At 49.2% G+C, this 16,938-nt stretch overlaps 1 protein-coding gene across 2 annotated transcripts in view; it reads right to left on the reverse strand.

The window, feature by feature from the left end:
- The window catches only part of LOC132818939 (retinoic acid receptor RXR-gamma-A-like), a 167,534-nt gene that overhangs the window by 58,667 nt on the left and 91,929 nt on the right, over positions 1–16,938 (reverse strand). For both annotated transcript variants that reach the window (XM_060830083.1, XM_060830082.1), the window contains exon 3: positions 6,376–6,514. In XM_060830083.1, the coding sequence (XP_060686066.1) occupies positions 6,376–6,514 (139 nt within the window). The remainder of the gene's footprint in view (positions 1–6,375; positions 6,515–16,938) is intronic.

The raw sequence follows: 16,938 nt of genomic DNA on the forward strand, positions 1-16,938 counted from the left end.
AGAGAGAGCGAGAGAAAGAGAGAGCAATAGAGAGAGAGACAGCAATAGAGAGAGAGAGAGAGAGAGAGAGCGAGCGAGAGAGCGAGTGCGTAGCTGTCTTTCTGTGTCTTTGTGTGAGACAGAAAATACTCCCCTATAGTGGCACAATGGCTCAGTGATGAGTACTAATGCCTCACATCACCAGGAACTAGGGTTACATTACATTACAGTGTGGAAACAGGCCCTTCAGCCCAACAAGTCCACACCGACCCGCCAAAGCGCAACCCACCCATACCCCTACATATACCCCTTACCTAACACTACGGGGAATTTAGCATGGCCAATTCACCTAACCCGCACATCTTTGGACTGTGGGAGGAAACCGGAGCACCCGGAGGAAACCCACACAGACACGGGGAGAACGTGCAAACTCCACACAGTCAGTCGCCTGAGGCGGGAAATGAATCCGGGTCTCTGGCGCTGTGAGGCAGCAGTGCTGACCACTGTGCCACTGTAGGGGAGTATTTTCTGTCTCACACAAAGACACAGAAAGACAGGTTCGATTCCAGCCTCTGGCGACTGTCTGTGTGGAGTCTGCTGCACATTCTCCCCGTGTCTGTGTTAGTTTCCTCCAGGTGCTCTCGTTTCCTCTCACTGTTCAAAGATGTGCAGGTTAGGTGGATTGGCCTTGCTAAATTAACCCATGGAGTTCTGAGATGTGTAGGTTATGTGCGTTAGTCAGGGGAAATGCAGGGTTACAGGGATAGGGGTGGGGTTTGGATCTGTGTGGGATGGTCTTTGGAGGGTCGATGTGGACTTGTTGGGCCGAAGGGCCTGTTTCCACACTGCAGGGACTCTATAATTGCGTTGCAGTACTGAAGGAGGGCTAGCATGTATCAGACATGCTAGTTTTTAGATGACACATTGCACCTAAGCCCCAACCTCTCTCCCAGGTGGACACTGTCCTCAGGTAGGAAGTGGAGAATGAGTATAACATATACATGAAAACGAGAATTAACCCAGGTAGGCCAAATGGCTTGTTTCTATGCTGTACAAGGACACTATCTGCAAAGGGGCTTTCTCCCGGCCAATGGTGATAGTAATTTGGAGAAAACTGTGAAAGAGATCAATTGATCATTTTCTGTTTCTGGGCTGTTTGGTGTGTATTTCCACGTAAACCATTTCTAAGGATGGGATAAGGCATTTACTGCATAAATCTAAAGTCTATATTAGACCCAACTGTTGGTCTCAAACAGCTCCCTTGTTTTAACCCTTTCCTAGCCCGTGGAAATAGTTGTCAGTGTCATCCCCAATTTCCCTCGAACTGAGCAGATTGCTCAGCCATTTCAGAGGGCAGCTAACAGTCATCGCACTGCTGTGGGGTTGGAGTCACACTGAGGCCACACCAGGTAAGGACGACAGGTTTCCTTCCCTAAAGGACATCGCTGAACCCAGATGGGTTTCTGCAATGATCAGTGTCATGAAGCTCCTATTATATTCCTGTAACACTACCAGCACGCCAGAAATTTCCCTTCGTTGGTGTTTGCACTGAACCTAACACTACTCACAGTGCACACAATTCCAACTGCAGAAAGCAAAGGGTGGCTGACTGAAACTCAGCTCATATTTCAAATGTCTGAATGATGGGCACAGCCACCCTTCGTGTACCCAGGATCCCCTTCTACCCACGCAGTCCAGAGGAGGAGGGTCTTGCGATCTCTCTGAATGAACCCTCCCACATTCACATCGAAGGGTGGTTAGAGCTGGTGCCATGGAAGATCAAGGTCTGATTGTTTGCAAACACTGCCTTTCATTACTGCAATCATCACTTGTTCTCGTTCTCATTGATTGATTGGTTAGAGCTGGGATCCAACCCCATGTAGAAATGCCGAATGCCCTAATTAAAGCATTCATAATGCAAGAGATTTGAATGTAATTGCTGCATCCATCAATCATTTAGTAGTTTTCAAAGCTTCATTTAAATCTGTTGCACTCTTGTACATATTAAAAAACAGACTTGCATTTCAGTAGTGCCCTTCATAACCTCACGATGATCCAAAACACTTCACAGCTTTTTTGTACTGCTGAAGTGGAGTCATGGCACAACAATGGGGAATGAGAGCAGCAGTACTGTATACAGCAATATCTTACAATTTTGTATACAGCGATGTAATAATCACCAGCTAATCCGTTTACAGTATGTTGATTGAGGGATGAACTCTGGTCAGGACACTTGGGAGAACGCCCTGAGCTTGTGTCATGGCATCTTTTGCCCCCATTGGGCGGACTACGTTTAACATTTGACCCTCCGACAGTACAACGCTCCCTCAGTCCTGACCCTCTGACAGTGCCGCCCTCCCTCAGTACTGACCCTCTGACAGTGCCGCCCTCCCTCAGGACTGACCCTAGGACAGTACGGCCCTCCCTCAGCACTGACCCTCTGACAGTGCCGCCCTCCCTCAGTACTGACCCTCTGACAGTGCCGCCCTCCCTCAGTACTGACCCTACGACAGTACGGCCCTCCCTCAGCACTGACCCTCTGACAGTACGACACTCCCTCAGCACTGACCCTCTGACAGTGCCGCCCTCCCTCAGTACTGACCCTCCGACAGTGCGGCCCTCCCTCAGTACTGACCATCTGACAGTGCGGCACTCCCTCAGCACTGACCCTCTAACAATATGACACTCCCTCAGCACTGACCCTCTGACAGTGCCACCCTCCCTCAGCACTGACCCTCCGACAGTGCGGCACTTCCTCAGCAGTGACCCTCCGACAGTGCAGCGCTCTCTTTGTACTGACCCTCTGACAGTGTGGCACTCCCTCAGTACTGACCCTCCAGCACTGCGGTCTTCCCTCAGTACTGACCCTCCGACACTGCGGCGCTCCCTCAGTACTGACCCTCTGACAGTGAAGCACTCCCTCAGGACTGACCTTCTGACAGTGCGGCCCTCCCTCAGCACTGACCCTGCGACAGGGGATTTGGGAGCGGGGACCCTCGTGACTGTGTGTAATGCTGGTTTCACACCCTGTGGCTCTCTGCTAACTTCCAAAGAGGGATCTGATCCCCCTGATCAGTTAAACATTCCCTTCATCCAACCATTTTCATGGGTATGATGTCTGGAGGTGTCTGGACTCCTGTGCTCGGATGGTCTTTCAGTGGATAGTAACCTCTGGGAACACTGAGGGAATATGGCACTGGAAATAAATGGGATGCTGCAGAGGAAGAAGCGCAAAACTGTACTGGGTGCAATAAATAAAGTCCATTCTTATTTTAGGCTACAGCCATGTGTCAATTAGAGATGGGGACCTGCAGTTTACTAGTGTACACAGGTTCCTGTACTGGCTCCACTTCTCCATTAGTATTCTGGATTCCCTACAGTATGGAAACAGATCATTCGGCCCATCGAGTCCACACCAACCCTCCCAAGAGCATCCCAGACCCATCCCCCTATCCCATCCCTTTAGCACTGCATTTCCCATAGCCAGTCCAGGTAAACTGCACATTTTTGGGCTGTGGGAGGAAGCTGGAGCACCTGAAAGAAACCCAGACTGAGGGTGAATGTGTGAACACCACAAAGCAGTTGCCCGGGGTTGGAGTCAAACCCAGGTCCCTGGCGCTGTGAGGTAGCAGCGCTAACCATTGAGCAAACGCGCCTCCCTGCAACATTTGCAGCATACAGCAACAACTTATCAGTTTCCAAGACGGCTAAGTGAATACCTTACTTATGAGATGCTTGATACAAGGTGAACTCCCAAGCAAGTTCCTTTTCAAACAAAATTATAGATCTACTCTTAAAACAAAACTTACAGAAATGAGGATTTATATTTGTCAATATACACAGCAATATAGAAGTGGGAATGCTTATCCCTGTACATATCCCCAAAACATGCATACAAACACAGACAGGAAAGGAAAGGACAAAGATTTCTCTGCAGGAATTAGTTTGGTGACACTGACCAATGGGCTAGTCTTCAAGGCAAAAGGACAGTATGTGGCACATGTGATTAAGTGTGTAGGACTGATTGAGACAGGCACCACTGAAGTCTCATAGATTGCTCAGAAAATGCAACCTTAAGACCATTCCTTTGAAAGAGCAGATTGGTTTCATCCTGACATTATGCAGAGGATTTGCTTTTCAGGAATGGGCGAGATTAGCTGGGCAACTTGTTCACAGCAAGCTTTCCTCTAAGGTGGCTCGTTCCGATTGGGCTTCCCACCAACTGGACGAGATAAAAGCAAGACCCTTTCCAACCTGGTAACTGTACAAAAATAGCCCCGGGAGGCTCTGCAGCAAAGCAAGCCGTGATCATCAATCATTTCTGGCATGCCTTGTGTAAAGAAATCCCCCAGTACCCACAGTGAACCTCCAATGGCCGCTTTTAAAATGGGTCCGATTTGTGCAGAGAAGCCAAAAGGTCAGAGGTATTCCAAACTGGGATGGACTTTGAGAGAGCAAATAAGGGCACAGATTTCAGGGAGCTGGCAAAAGAACCCTACCTGGGCCTTGACAGGGTGTATGTGGGAGGGATGTTTCTCCTTGTACAGCAAACTAGAGGCTAAAACAAAGGGTTAAAGGCGGAGACAAGGATGACAGGTGTGGGAGGAGAAACCTTTTCTCTCTCACAGTTAAAAGGGCTGAGCGGCCTAATTCTGCTCCTAATCCATATCCTCACTGGGGAGAGGAGGAGGTGATTCCAACCCAGTGAATGCACAGCCAGTCAAGGTGCTGGAAGCAGACTCAACAGCAACCTTCGAAAGGAAAGAGGACAAATACGTGAATGAATAAATACTTGAGTGGAAACAAAGCTGCAGGATCATGGTGAAAGCTCAGGGATGTGTGAGTAAGAAGCAGTGCAGGTACAAAGGGCCAAATGGCCTCCTTCTGTGTGGCAGCATTCTGTGCTCACTCGTTGAAGTCATGCCTGTCACTGTGGCATCCTCTCAGGCCTAGAAACTTGAGTCACAGAAATCTACAGCACAGAAAAAAAGACTCTTTAGCCCACTTCAACCACACCGGTCAAAAACAACCACCTAACTATTCTAGTCCCATTTCCCAGCACTTGGTCTTGAGCGCCTTGACATCCAAATACTTAATATTAGTACTTCAACATTCCAAGGGTTTCTGCCTCTCCAGCCCTTACAGACAGTGAGTTCCAGATTGCCATCACCCCCTGGGTGAAAACGGTTTTCCTCATACCTCCTCTGAACCTCCTGGCCCTGGCCTTAAATCCGAGACCTGCTGGTCATTGATCCCTCCATCAAGGGTGAAAGTTTCTTCCTGCTGACCCAATCCACGTCCCTCGTGATGTTATACGTCTCAATCGTGTCCCCGCTCGATCTCCTCCGCTCTCGGGAAAACAACCCCACTCTGTCCAATCTTCCTTCATCAATGAAACTCTCCGGCCCTGGCAACACCCAGGTAAATCTCCTCTGCATCCTCTCCAGTGTGATCATATCCCTCCCATAGTGTGGATTCTAGAACCGCACGCACAATAATTTTGTTGTGGCCTAAACAATTTGTTTTTTTACAGTTATAGAGTCATAGTCATCCCTGTTGTTAAACTCGATACCTCGGTTAATAAAGGCAAGTATCCCACATGCCTTCTTAGCCATTTTACCCACCTGTCCTGATACCTTAAGGGATCTGTGTACATTCACATCCCTCTGATCCTCGGTGCTTTTCAGAGTCCTACTCTCCATCATGTGTTCCCTTGCCTTGTTTGTCCTGCCCAAGTGCATCACCTCATTTTTATTCGGATTGAATTCCATTCACCACTGATCTGCCCCTGATTAGATTAGATTAGATTACTTACAGTGTGGAAACAGGCCCTTTGGCCCAACAAGTCCACACCGACCCGCCGAAGCGCAACCCACCCATACCCCTACATTTACCCCTTACCTAACACTACGGGCAATTTAGCATGGCCAATTCACCTGACCCGCACATCTTTGGACTGTGGGAGGAAACCGGAGCACCCGGAGGAAACCCACGCAGACACGGGGAGAACGTGCAAACTCCACACAGACAGTTGCCTGAGTCGGGAATTGAACCCAGGTCCCTGGCGCTGTGAGGCAGCAGTGCTAACCACTGTACCACCGTGCCGCCCATCTGACCAGTCTGCCTGTATCCTGCTGTAATCTCAGACTATTCCCCTACCGACAGGCCACCTCACCAAATTTGGCAACACGTATACCATTTGCATTATCAAAGGTTACTGTGTCAGAGCCCATCCTGGCCCCTCGGTGAATAACGTACAAAACACAGCAACAAGACAGTTTACTGATGGGAGTTACCAGAGTCACTGAGGAAGCAACGGCTGCAAATTTCTGAGGCGAATTTTTTGCTAACAATTGACCGTCAGTGTAGAGTTTTGAGGGCAGCTTGCAACATTACCTGAGGATCGATCTCCACATATCGCACAGATGTGTTTAGCGATTGAGTTGGGGCTGTAACAGTTCATGTTTCCAAGTCCGCTGAGGCCAGGTGGTGGCTTAATATCCTCTGTACTACTGACGTTGTTGACTGCATTGATCTGTGTGAAAGAAAAGACTTAGATTTAGAGGGACGCGGGAGAGGGTGGAACACCTGAATCCGATCACAATCTCTGGGCACCCCATTCAATCCCCTTCCATGGACACTGCTGACGAGAATCACTTGAGAGGTGTGTATCTGGTGACTGACGTTTGAGAAGTACGTCCATAATACAACATAGAGAAAGTATTTGATTTCATTCAGTTGTTAACGTGTCGCCAAAACGTTGGAAGGTGAAATTAAGGCAGAAGGCTGCCCAGATGGGGCAGAAACACAAGCTGACACAGGTTAAGCTTGCTTCTGTGCTGTAACTTTCAATGTGATTGTAAAACGGCAGCTCCATTTACCAACCATACAACTTTTGCAACCACTTTAAGTAGATGCACTGTGCCGGGCGCAATGGAGCATGACACACTGTTAAAGCAGAAAAGCAACTTTGAAAAACTGCACCGTCTCCCTGCTTTATTTCAATTCACCTTTCTGGAGATGGTCATTCAGTCGCTGATGTGTTTCAGCCACTCAATGTTGAAGCCAGTAAGTTGCTGACATTTCTGCGTGGTTCCCTCATCCATCAACAAATCAACTCTGCTTGATCTGAGCTTGGGTTGGCTAAGCTACATTGGCCTCAGCAGCGTGATAGGGTACAGAGTCTGCTGTGTCAGCAAAATAATACACTATCCATTGCTACTCATAACATTCTACGTTAAACAGCACGTCACCATTTGCAAATATGCAGGAATGCATACAAGACTTCTCTGTGCTGACACTTTTTTAATAAAACATACCCTCGCACATGCCAGTCAAAGCTGCAGTGAGCACTGATCTGCAAATTATTAACTCGTGTATTTAATGATGGTCAGTTCATTTCCTAGTCGTGGTACTGACAGAATGATGTTTTCCAGTCACGGGGACATTGGAAACGCTGTGAAATAGTGAAGAGGAGCTCATCGAGTTTTGAAATGATAATACGTCTCAGCACTTTGTTCCTGGTTGAGTGCAGAAGTACTAGCTTATTTTTAGACAGAGGTGAGAGAGGAGCAACATTTGAGGAGTCTAGGGCCTGCTTTGTGAGAAAAAGGTCCCACTGAATTTCACAGCACTGAACACTCGCACTGCACCCCCAACTCACAGAATGCAGAGGGCCTGACGTACACTAACCCACTGTTACACTCAGGGCCAGTTTTGCAGCTTGAATTGAGCCCAACCATGATGAATTTACAGGAGAAAGTGAGGACTGCAGATGCTGGAGATCAGAGTCAAGAGTGTGGGGCTGGAAAAGCGCAGCAGGTCGGACAGCATTGCAGCAGGAGAATCGGGCAAACGCTATTCATCAAGAATGAGGCTGGGAGCCTCAGGAGTGGAGAGATAAATGGGGGAGGGGGTGGGGCTGGGGCAAAAGTAGCTGAGTGTGCAATAGGTGGATGGAGGTGGGGGTAAAGGTGATTAGGTCGGGGAGGAGGGTGGAGTGGATAGGTGGGAAGGAAGATAGGCAGGTGGGACACGTCATGAGGATGGTGCCGAGCTGGAAGATTGGAACTGGAGTAATGGGAAATGAGGAAACTGGTGAAATCTACATTGATGCCCTGGGGTTGGAGGGTCCCGAGGCGGAAGATGAGGTGTCCGGTGGTGAGGGAGTGGTGATGGAGGAGGCCCAGGACCTGCATGTCCTCGGCAGAGTGGGAGGGGGAGTTGAAGCGTTCAGCCATGGGGCGGTGGGGTTGATTGGTGCAGGAGTCCCGGAGATATTCTCTGAAGCTCACTGGGAGTAAGTGTCTTGTTTCCCCAATGTAGAGGAGACCGCATCGGGACGTGCCGGTGAAACTTTGATGGACGTGGAAGGCTCGCTCCTTCGGGACCTCGGACAGAGGTGAGGGGGGCGGTATAGGCACAGAGTTTGCAATTCCTGCAGAGGCAGAGGAAGGTACCAGAAGGGGAGTGTGGCTTGTTGGGGGGTGTGGACCTGACGAGATAGCTGTGGTGGGAACGGTCTTTACGGAAAGCGGATAGGGGATGGTGGTGGGGTCCATTTGTAGGTGGCAAACATGGTGGAGGATGATGCAATGTAGATGGAGGTTGGTGGAGTGGAAGGTGAGGACCAGGGGGGTTCTGTCCTTGTTACAGTTGGAGGGGTGTGGCTCATCTGATCTGTCCATCTTCCTTCCCACCTGTCCGCGCTACCTTCCCCTCTGCCCTATCACCTTTACTCCCACCTCCATCCACCTTTTGTACTCTTCTCCCCAGCTCCACTCACCTCCTATTTATCTCTCCACCCCCGAGACTCCCAACCTCATTCCTGATGAAGGGCTTATGCCCGAATCGTCGATTTTCCTGCTTCTCTAATGCTACCTGACCTGCTGTGCTTTTCCAGCACCACACTCTTGACCATGGTGAATTTATGTTTCAGTAAGTCTTGAGATGCCAACCCAATCTTCCCCCAAACACTGAAACATTCCCTGATGACTGAAACTGAATAATTTCATGAGAAAGGTCACCTTCATTGCAGAGTTTGGTTTCTTGTCATAAGAAACCTTCCTATCCAGGCATGATGCACTTCCATTTTAATCAAAAAATATTGTCAAGACTCTTAGATAGGCATGTGGACGATAGTAAAATGAAGGGGATGTAGGTTAGTCTGATTTTAGAGTAGGATAAAAGGTTGGCACAACATCGAGGACCGAAGGGCCTGTACTGTTCTACGTTCTAATCTGCTGAAACAAAGGCCTGAAAATTTGGAATCTGTCTCTAAAAGTTTAACTTTTCATATGCAGATAAACAGTGTATAAACATTGGAATTTTAAGAAGTTCTGCGTTCCATCCTTCATTTTGCTTCTGTGATTTTCTACGAATGTAAATGCACCTCACCCAGTATGTTAGCCTTTTTTTTAAAAAAAAATCATGATTGGGAATTAATTATTAAAGAAGTGGTTCTAAATGGAGGAAAGAAACAGTGGGTTCAGTTCACACGGGACATAGCTGCTAGATACTGTCTCTTCCAAAATGGAAAAAGGTTAGGAGGAATCTTGAACTGGAAAAGCACTGCAAATGACAACAACGGGTAACACCAATCTAAACTCACATCCTAAAATGCTAGGCTTCTCTCTGTCTGTCTGTCTGTCTCACACACACACACACACACACACACACACACACACACACACACACACACACACACACACACACACAGTGTTCAGAGAATGATGTTCATGTTCTTTCATAATGGCTACCTTACGTGCTGAATATAGAAAGGACCAAAGCTGTTTTTGTTAAAATGACAATCTACATGAAAAATAATTCAGTTGCTGCTTCCATCGTCTTTGGTGAAGGGCTGTTTTGCTCGCTGTTCATTATTTACTAAGTTGGAGGATCAAATGGAGAGGATTTTGAGGAGAGCAGTGGGGTGGGTGTCCCCCAGAGAGGCTCAGCCCCTTCAGGAGAGGGAGGGCAGTGGGGTCTGTGCCCCACAGTGAGGGTCAGTCCCTTCAGGAGAGGGAGGGCAGTGGGGTCTGTGCCCCACCAGTGAGGGTCAGCCCTTTCAGGAGAGGGAGGGCAGTGGGGTCTGTGCCCCACAGTGAGGGTCAGTCCCTTCAGGAGAGGGAGGGCAGTGGGGTCTGTGCCCCACAGTGAGGGTCAGTCCCTTCAGGAGAGGGAGGGCAGTGGGGTCTGTGCCCCACAGTGAGGGTCAGTCCCTTCAGGAGAAGGAGGGCAGTGGGGTCTGTACCCCACAGTGAGGGTCAGTCCCTTCAGGAGAGGGAGGGCAGTGGGGTCTGTGCCCCACAGTCAGGGTCAGTCCCTTCAGGAGAGGGAGGGCAGTGGGGTCTGTGCCCCACAGTGAGGGTCAGTCCCTTCAGGAGAAGGAGGGCAGTGGGGTCTGTACCCCACAGTGAGGGTCAGTCCCTTCAGGAGAGGAAGGGCAGTGGGGTCTGTACCCCACAGTGAGGGTCAGTCCCTTCAGGAGAGGGAGGGCAGTGGGGTCTGTGCCCCACTGTGAGGGTCAGTCCCTTCAGGAGAGGGAGGGCAGTGGGGTCTGTGCCCCCTCAATGAAAGTTGGCCCCTTCAGAAGAGGGAGGGCAGTGACTGTGAAACGGTCATGCGTCAGTGTTTCATTGGTACAGTTTTGACTCCCCAATGTCCTCAGTTTGTCACCTCTCACACAATAATTCACTGCAAATAACGTGAAAAGAACTCAAAAGTTGCAGAACAGTGCCGAACGTATAACCAGGGATGGAAGGCCCGTCGAATCACACCTCAGGTGCTTAACTCTCCTCACTCGCAGACTCTGGGCACAAGTTTCTGTTCCACTGACCTGCCCTGTTTCCTGTAATTCACTTGAAAATGCTCCAAAAACAACAAGTGGAAGCGGGAGGAAAGGTGGAGTTTGTCCATTTTTGCACTACTTTAACTAACAGGTGTTGTAGGTTTCTGCTAACTTTGTCTGTTTACGAGCCTTGTAGGAAGTTTGTGTTGTTATTATCCTGGTTCACCGGTAAATGACGTTGTGCAGTCCAAGTCATTTCCAGTGATTTTAAATATAGTTTCCCACAAGTGGTGATCCCGTGTGCACACGGATATAAATGTCTATTTTCCATTAATCCTACTTTTGGCTGTATTAGTCAAATCACACCATGTTACTTATTAGGCCCCACAATCTTTATTCCCCGCCCTAACTATCCTCCCAGACATTGCATTCCAGACCCCCATCACCGTCTGGGTGAAAAAAATGTTTCCTCAAATCTCCATTAAACCTCCTGCCTTTCCCTTTATACAATGCCAGCTTATTACTGGGCCTGAAGGTGAACAGTTGCTTTCTACCTGGGGAGAAAATGAGGACTGCAGGTGCTGGAGACCAGAATGAGAGTGCGGTGCTGGGAAAGCGCAGCAGGTCAGGCGGCAACCGAGCAGCAGGAGAGTCGACGTTGCAAGCTTACGGCCTTCATCAGGAATTCCAGGATGCTGCCTGGTCTGCTGTGCTTTTCCAGCCCCACACTCTCGAGGTGCTCTCTATCCACCCTGTCCATACCCCTCCCAATTTTAAACCCCTCTGTCAGGTAACCTCTCAACCTTCTCTGCTCCAAGGAAAACAACTTGAGCTTATCCAGCCTCTCTTTATCACTGGAATGCTCCATCCCAGGCAACATTCTGGTGAATCCCCCCTGCACCATTTCCAGTGCAATCCCATCCTCCCTATAGTGTGGTGACCAGAGCTGCACACCGTATTCCAGCTGTGGCCTAGCCAAAGCTCTGTCCAGATCCAACATATCCTCCCTTATAATCTATGCCTTGGCTGATAAAGGCAAGTGTCTGTATACCTTTTCAACTACCTGATTAAGCTGTCCTACCAGCTTCAAGGTCACATGTCCCTCTGAGTTTCCCAGTGTCCCGCCATTGACTGAGCACTCCCTTGTCTTGTTCCTTCTTCCAAAATGCATCACCTCATGTATAGTAGGGTTACATCCCATCTGCCACTGACCTGCCCATTCAATCAGCCTTCTGTATCCTGGCACCTTCCTCCTCACTGTCAACAACACAGCCAATCTTTTTGACATCCGCACACTTACTTATCATTTCCCCCAACACTCTCATCCACCTCGTTTATGAATATCACAAGCAATAAGGGACCCAGCACTAATCCCTGTGGTGTGCCACAGGACTCCAGTCACACAAACAGCCTCTCCACATTCTATGCCTGAAGACAAATTTTGGATCCAATTTGCCAAATTACTCTGGATCCCAACAGCTTCTGTTTAAAAAAAAAGAGGTAAAAACAATGACTGTAGATTCTGGAAACCAGATTCTGGATTAGTGGTGCCGGAAAAGCACAGCAGTTCGGGCAGCATCCAAGGAGCAGGAAAATCGACGTTTCGGGCAAAAGACCTTCATCAGAAAAAAAGAGACTTCTGTAAATGAGCGCAATTTTGAGTGGACACTGCAACTCCATCATCCATTGTGCCCAAAACCCTGTGATAATTCCACTGAGGCTCTATGGTCAGATGGAATACTTTTCTGAACCAAGTGAAGGTACTTCAAGTGCAAAGCCTACTTTAGCCACAGGCCTTACAGGGCTGGAGGGGATGCGGGGTAATTGGAATGGCAACTTACTCGGCTCCAAGTAACTCACAGAGGAGCTGACACAGCGCCCTAACCCCATGGTTGTCAACAGCTGCAGACACCACAGAAACCATATGACCAATCAACCCACTGCATCATCAACAGCAACCATACGTAGCCAGGAATAAGGGTCATTAGCATAGCACAGCTAACCATTATCGCCAGAAATACCACCAACCGAAACCGTCACACACTATAACCATCATCAGAACTGAGCTCTTTACTGTTGTGTTAATGGCCATGGATAAGATTTTGGATCTGACGCCTGTTAAGTTTGCCAAAACCCTCAGCTGCTATACGTGTGAGTGCACTCACTGGCACATTCCTGGAGATATCTGCTGTTACATTTACTTTTCTCAGGCTGCTAAGTCAAATGTTTGTTGGCATTTTATCTTGTTCTAGCTTTCTCACATATAGGCCTCTCTCTCTCTCGCTCGCTGATCTTAATTGGGATGGGGTGGTGGTTTAGGGAGCGAGGGCAAGAGGCTGCCAGGGTTTGCGCATGTTTCAGATGCTGCAGCGAGCTGGCTGACAGGAATGTGCTTGCCAAACCTGCTGGCCCGGGAAGGGGGCTGTGGGGGTGAGGAGACTGGAGGTCATTGAACAGTGTTGCCTGTGACCACCGCTCCACCCCCCCCCCCACCCCCCCACCCGCCACCCATCCCTAACCCTGAGCCAGGAATGTAATCCATCACTGGGGAAATTCCACAGTCTGCTCCTGCTCCATAAATCAATTGACTAAGTACTAATCCCTCTGGATGAAACTCTGGACCTGTTCAATGCACGGAGCCCTTGTTGAATCAACGCCTTATCCATCTGTCCCGGGGCCAACATGTAGCTCATTCCAGCAGCAAACAGGCAGAGAATGCAAGAGGAAGGCACTGGTATACCCTGCAGGCTGAGTTAGCACAGATTCAGAAACAAATCACACAGGCCTGGATACTGGAGAGACCCCTTCCTGGTGAGGACCTGGGTCACAGTTCTTTGATTTCCACAAAAGGTCAGCTCACCTTTTTTTTTTAAAACGCGTTATCCAACAGTTTTAGTGCAGTAACACCTCCCAAGGTGTTTCACAGGACAGAACCTGACACAGTCATACAGCATCAAAGAAAAGATTCGACAGAAGAGGAAAAGCCAAACATGCCACAAGGAGTGTCTTAAAAGATGAGGACGAGGCAAAGAGGTTTCGGAGTATGTTGGGGGAGAACGCAGCGTAATGTCGCGGGGCCAGGAATCCAGGGGCTCAGACTAATGTGCTGGGAACATGGACTCAAAACTCAGTAAGGCAACTGGTAGAATTTAAATTCAACGTATAAATAAATCTGGATTTCAAAGCTAGCCTCAGTAATGGTGACTTCTGAAACTGGTTCATTAATATCCTTTAGGGAAGGAATCCGTTGTTCTTCCCAGTCTGGCCTACCTAAGACAGATCCACAGCAATGTGGGTGACTCTTAAATTGCCTCTGTAATGTCAGAACAAGCCATTCAGTTCAGGGGCAATTAGGGGGCAGGCAGCAAATGCCGGCCTCACCAACAGTGTCCATGAAAGAAAATATTCCAGACTTTAGGATCCAGGCAGACGAACACACAGCCGATAATAATGGTGCAAAAGAGGACAGAATTTAAGGAGCACAGAAATTTGGTGATGTTTGTGAGCAAGGGGAGAATGTAGAAATGGAGGGAAATGGAAGAAAAAAAATAAGAATAGGAAGAGGCATAACTTTTGATGAAAATTGTCTGTATTTGATACCTCCCTCACTTTAATTTGCCACAGACACTAGTATTGGGCTGGTGGAACTGTCTCTCCTTGAGCTTCTAAGGCTGCAGGAAGGAGTTGGATCGCAGTGGGAAATTCCCTCGAGATGATCTCCCCTTGCATCCACAGCACACATCAACTCTGAGGGATCCCCGCTGTGTGGGTTCAGTGAGTCTTGGATGAAGTTACAATAATGGGGCAGTGACGACGCATTGGGGAGGGGAAGAGGTGCCTGTAAACCTGGTGCCCACTCATTATGTCTGGTGGGGATAGGCGGAGGCTGTTCAGCCCTTTGAACCTGTTCAGTCAGTCAGTCATTTACACCATAGTGATCCTAGACCCTAGAGAGAAGTGTGGAGGCCCTTGAGGAAGCCAGAGTACAAGGAGTTAATCTGGGGTTTCCTGTATGATGGGTCATTAAAACAGCAGGAGCAGTGCTGCCTGACAGCCTGGGCTAAACATGAATCTCCATCCATTAACAGCAGAGTCATGGAGTCCCACAGGTTGCTGCTGTCGCACTGCATTACTGAAGCTGGTAGAGAGTTATGTTCCTCGGTGTATCCCAGCCTTTCACTGCACCACCACTTCCTCACAAAAAGGAGACAGACTCGATCCCACCCATTCCAGAAATGTAAAACACACGAGGAGTAATAATTCTGTTGCAGTATCTTCTGGCAAGAAAAACCAGTCGGCGCTCCCTCTTGGCGGAGCCTTCCAACTGCACTATCACAGACCAGCAAGGCCATTCAGCCCATCATCCTTCAGATACAACCTGATGTTTGCCATATGCAATATTACCCAGGAGTGTGCCTTCCCAATAGGAAGTTTATTCCACGGCTGATCCCATGTTATGTGACGATGATTTTGCTGATTATCGGTTCTAAAATTACAAGTGGAATCTGTGAGCCCAATGTTTTGTAGCTGCAGATTAATTCACAAGTGATATACTTCTTCAAATTTTTATCTGTCCCTGTCCCTCCCCCACTACCCCCAACACCAAACCAACAATCACATTCTCCTGACCACGATTGCCCTCACCCCTCCCTTCCAAGGATGAAGAGCCCTTCCCCACTTGGGACTTAGCCTGGATCTCGTGTACCACTGTCCTTGCACGGCCTGCTGTGGTTATATATCTCTCTGTGTCTCAGTGACAAGAACTGGATACAACACTTTGGCGTGATCTACCCAGAGCACTGTATATTGTGACCACAATGATCTCTGAACGGTGGTCCACTGTTTGGGGCTGGGCAGGTCATTCTGCTAACGCCCTGCCACCCGAAAGCACAGATGCATTTTGAAGAGGCGTCGACTGTGAATTAGAGAGAATAAAATGGAGGGATACAGGTGGTGGTGATCAAGGGAAGAATCTGGGGAAGGAGAAACCAGAGTGGGAAGTGAGTCATGAGTTGCATAAACATGGATAGAGATTATTGTACCAAATGGCTGTTTCTGAGCTGGAAGTAGTCCTGGTGGAAAAAATGCCATTGAGCTCTGGGAAATTATTTTATTGAAAAATGGGTTTATCCCAGGGTCAAAACTGATTTTGCTCAAGACACAAGACTGGAACCGAGGCTGAGAATCCCGGGTCAATTACCCATCTCCTGACGCCTCAAGGCCTGTCCACCATCTACGAGGCAAAGTCAGGATTGTGGTGAAATACTCCCCACTTGCTCACACGAGTTGCAGCTCCAACAAAAGGTTCGACACAAATGAGGACACAACAGCCTTCATGATTGGCACCGTATTCATCACCTTCAACATCCACATGCGACACCACTGACACTCAGGAGAAGTGGGATGTATCATTTCCAGCTCCCGACAGCATGTGGACTGGAACAGTTCAGGTCAGCAGCTCACCACCACCACCTTCTCAAAGGCACATTCCTTCCTCACATTGCTGGGGAAAACTCGGTTGGCCTTTCGCAACCTCCAGAAATACATCACGAGGATGTCATTGAAGGGTCATCACTGAGCTCATTGTCTCTCCCCCACCGACCTTGCTATCTCACCCTCGCCGATCCCGCCGTCTCGCCCTCGCTGAATTCATGGTCTCTCCCTCGCCGGGTTTGCCGTCTGTCCCTCGCCGAGTTCACCGTCTCTCCCTCACCGAGTTCACCGTCTCTCCCTCGCCGAGTTCACCGTCTCTCCCTCGCCGAGTTCACCGTCTCTCTCTCGCCGAGTTCACCGTCTCTCCCTCACCGAGTTCACCGTCTCTCTCTCGCCGAGTTCACCGTCTCTCCCTCACCGAGTTCACCGTCTCTCCCTCACCGAGTTCACCGTCTCTCCCTCACCGAGTTCACCGTCTCTCCCTCGCCGAGTTCACCGTCTCTCTCTCGCCGAGTTCACCGTCTCTCCCTCACCGAGTTCACCGTCTCTCTCTCGCCGAGTTCACCGTCTCTCCCTCACCGAGTTCACCGTCTCTCCCTCACCGAGTTCACCGTCTCTCCCTCACCGAGTTCACCGTCTCTCCCTCGCCGAGTTCACCGTCTCTCTCTCGCCAAGTTCACCGTCTCTCTCTCGCCGAGTTCACCGTCTCTCCCTCACCGAGTTCACCGTCTCTCCCT

Source organism: Hemiscyllium ocellatum, chromosome 9 (assembly GCF_020745735.1).
Source record: "Hemiscyllium ocellatum isolate sHemOce1 chromosome 9, sHemOce1.pat.X.cur, whole genome shotgun sequence".
Lineage (NCBI taxonomy): Eukaryota > Metazoa > Chordata > Chondrichthyes > Orectolobiformes > Hemiscylliidae > Hemiscyllium > Hemiscyllium ocellatum.